This window comes from Bombus impatiens, unplaced genomic scaffold (genome assembly GCF_000188095.3).
Source record: "Bombus impatiens unplaced genomic scaffold, BIMP_2.2 scf_0129, whole genome shotgun sequence".
NCBI classification, from domain to species: domain Eukaryota; kingdom Metazoa; phylum Arthropoda; class Insecta; order Hymenoptera; family Apidae; genus Bombus; species Bombus impatiens.
In genome coordinates, this window is record NT_176548.1 from 1,269,035 (window position 1) to 1,272,980 (window position 3,946).

The 3,946-nt window shown below is 51.2% G+C and overlaps 1 protein-coding gene across 1 annotated transcript in view; it reads right to left on the reverse strand.

Moving 5' to 3' along the window:
• LOC100749750 (protein dachsous) overlaps nucleotides 1-3,946 on the reverse strand; it is a 229,991-nt gene that overhangs the window by 41,062 nt on the left and 184,983 nt on the right. Inside the window, exon 3 of the mRNA XM_033318889.1 lies at nucleotides 1,277-1,756. Within this exon, the coding sequence (XP_033174780.1) occupies nucleotides 1,277-1,756 (480 nt within the window). The remainder of the gene's footprint in view (nucleotides 1-1,276; nucleotides 1,757-3,946) is intronic.

Sequence of the window (3,946 nt, forward strand, 5' to 3'; positions counted from 1 at the left end):
CCCGCCATAGGGATCGCTCGAACAGCGAAGAAGCAGAGATTTGCGACGAATCGGGTTCGTGCGTTCGCCGAGGACGGAATACCTTTCAACCTGCGATAGCGTATCCCATGTTCGGCCGGCCTCCTCGTTTCTCTGTTTCGATCGCGCGCCGAGGAATATGAACGTCGAGAAAGAGACAGCAGAACGCAAGATCGATCGAGAAACTTGGCGAAAGAAGAGATCGAAGCGGCAGAGAATGGGAGCGAAAGAGAGCAGCCAACGAAAGAAAGACAGTGAGCTACGACGTCGCGCCGGTCGACGAAGGAGGAACACATTCGAGGTTCGCGCATTGATATGCAACAGGCTGCATATGCGGGCCATGGCGGCCGAACAATACGACCACCGGTAAGGCACCATCGTGTAAACTATTCACCATTCTCGAACCTATAACGTAGCGAACCGTGCCGGTCGATACGCCACGAGACACTTTACACGGTGCATCGGTTATATGGCGCGGTGAGCGCAGGTCGTGACGCGCCGTATCTTGCATCGGATGTACCACCAGTGTGGAAACACGGATACGTACCTCTCCCGCCTTTACCTTTCCTCTCCTCCCTCACGCTCTTAACCCTTCGAGAATCGCGTCTGCACCGACCAACCCAAGCATCCGTCCGCGACCTTACCCTTATTCGCATCCTCTTCTCTTCTTCTTTCCTTCGCCCTTCCGCCTTTTCCTAGCTTCTTTCGTTTTTTTCTTTTATCCACGCTGGTCGCGAAGAAACGCGAAATTGTACGATACTTTTACTGAAGTTTGAACGAAACAGTTATCACGCTCCTGCACGATATCACTCATAATACTTCCCCGTATGATTTACATGTCGTCGGTTCCTCCGGTGGATACGAGAAAGAAGGACGTAAAGTAGTTGGCTCCGACCCTACCTGTTCTTATGCTGACTATGGCTCTACATGCTTGCACGTACACTAACACGTGGGCGCTCGCTACGTCGCGTCACCGCCGTTTTCTCGTGACGCGACTATGCTAACGCAGTAACGCCGCGCGTGGAATACGTTTTCGATGTACTCGCCGCCAGCTACCGAGCAACGATCGTATATGTACCTTGCTTTCCTCAAACCCCGACCATTAAACTCGGTATGCAACGCCTTTGCGCGAACCTTCTTCGCCGGAAATCGATAATACCGCGACAACACGGGGGAAATATAAACGCTGCCGAATGATGAGCGAATGTGGGTACTCTCGGCTAAGTGGTCGCTAATGATTATGAGGTATCCGACTTACCTGACGACACAGGGGACGAAGCTCCGTCTTTCACGCCACCAACGATGCTGTTCTGAGGAACGGTCTCCTTAACGGTGATGGTGTAGCGTGGCTTCTCGCAGCTGGCGATTCTATGCCCGGGGGAGGATGTGGTGATCCGGACTTCGGCGTCGAACGTACTCTTCAGGCCAGCCGCGTCCGTCGCCGTCACGTTCAACTGATGCAGCGGTGATCTCGAAAGTAAACTCGGTCTCGCGACTTGAAGTTCGCCGGTATTTCGATCGATGTGGAAAACACCAGCTTCGTTCCCGTTGGTGATCCGATATGCTACTTGACCGAAAAGACCCACGTCCAAGTCCGTAGCTACCAGCCTCAAAATCGGTCCCTGAATAGGACCGTCACTCTTCAGGGTGACGTTATACTTTCTGGGTTCGAAGATCGGACGGTTGTCGTTAACGTCCGTTACTTGCACCCTCACGATAGCTACGGTACTGAGGCCCCCTGCGACAGTATAAATAATCAAAATTAGACAGAACCTATCGTCCAGATAGTATAAATGGAAAGGGACAAGCATCAAAGGTTAACAGTTGGGAAGCACTGTACGTAGAACTTGTCAAGCGCAAAGACCAGAAGTACAAACCCGAGCGATTATGCTTATTTCAATCTCTGGTAAAATCCTCTTATCGAGCCAAATAATGTCGAGGTATTAGCCGGCGTAGAGAACGAATCTACGGGGACGCTTGGAGCCGGTCGACATAAATCACAACAGCGTGCCCCGTACCATTGCCTTTTTTCGGAGCCAATCAGCCTCCTACCTCCTTTCTTCCTACCTACTTCTTCTACTTACTTCGCCTCTCTTTCTTCGCTGTTTCCTTCTTTTTCTCTCGCGTACTTCGAAGTTCATTCCTTCCGTTTTTCTCTTTCGCTTCCTTCTCCAACGATCTTCGTCGCTCTCTTTCTTTTTCTCTCGCGCGCGTTATTCGGAGAAGCGTGCGTGCGCGTGTCGAGGGCCAGAGTTCTTACCCTCGGTGCAGGGCAACGCGTTCGCCGCAATATTTCAAGCGAAAGGAATTTCTCGGGGTGCTCAAATGGTCCTAGCGATGTGCCAACCGCTTCGCCGTTCCTCTACTCTGATTGTTCTGTTTTTTGAGCAATTATACGAGCGAACCGATCGATCAATAATACCGGGTGTACGCGTTCCCTGTTCGCTCCGTTAGTTGCAACTGCGTCCGTTCTGCTGTTTCGAAGTCGAAGCGGATCAAAAACAATGGAAAGAAAGTCGGTTGCGAGATGATAATTCGTTTGCCTGCTAAAGTATCGGCTCTCTCGGTATAGGAGTGATATACGATCTGACGGAAAGTAATAACGCTCCCTCGATCGCTATCCGTAAATCACGTTATTCGTCGAAGCCTAATCGCATACAGCGTTCCTCCTGCCTTTCGTCGAGTATGACCACGACCACGATTACGACAATGATTGCGACTAGGGATTAATTAATCGACGGTGGCACGAGGGCGAAAAGGCGCGAACGCGAGAACGCGGGCTCCTGGTTGGTCAAGCTGATTTAGGCGAACCCCGACGCAAGTGTTAATATTAAAGACAGTATGTAAAACGGGTAATCCGATGTTTAAACGGTTTACACCCGTAACTCATAGTAATATATGGACTCGACCGTACGGAGCTCGGAGCGCAGCGAGATTTATAGGTACGAGTGTCATTGGAGTCATGCGTCAAGGGCCAGTCCCCTCCGTTCTCTGTACTCCTCGCTCCACCATTATCCTCCCGCTCCTTCTTCTTCTTCTTCTTCTTCATCTTCTCCTTCTTCTCCTCCTCCTCCTCCTCCTCCTCCTCCTCCCCCTTCTCCTCATTCTCCAAACCTTCCTTTCTATCCTTTTCTTGCCATCCTTTTCCATCTTTTTCCGTCCTTTTCCATTCCTTCGTTCGGAGCCGCGACGACCGAAAAGAACGACGAAGCCTTCCACCGTCTCTCGGCACCGTGGCATCTTCTGCACGACTTCGAGGTATCGAAATGCCGATCTTCGGGCCCCTGCCACTCGGCCACGCGAATTCCCTCGCCAAGAAATGTACCCCTAATTTCTCTATCGACCAACTCCCTTTCTCTTCTCTCGTCTCTCGTCTTTCGCTCTCTTCGCCTTCCACCGTTCGAAACGTTCCTTCGACATTCCATGCGAATCCGAACTTCGAAGATCGATCAAATTAACGATCGAATAAAACCGAATATCCAGAAGCGAATGGCTGCGTGTCGTCGAGAGACTCAGCTTCCTGGACATAGATCAACGACACTCTAACGCGTATTCCGATACCTCATGTCTGCTTCACCGATCCTTTTAATTTTGCGCGGTCGAACGTCGACCGACGAATCCTTTTCGAGGTTCATGCGGCGGAGGATATAGTGCCTCCGAAAGATTTATGCGGCCGATGCTTGCCAGGGGTGCTCAACCGACATGCGCCAACAAAGTTGCGTAATAGTCGCCTTACGCGACGAGTAAAGAAAATTACAAAATCCGATGTGTCTTCGCGGAACGGCATGGGTCGACTATCGACTTTTTGAATCTTTCGCGCATCAAGGAGCACGAAGTTGTTCGAGCGGTCGCGGCACGAAATGCGAAAACGGGAAACATGACAAGGACGATGGCTGCCGGTGGGAGTCGAGGGGCAGAAATTTATGAC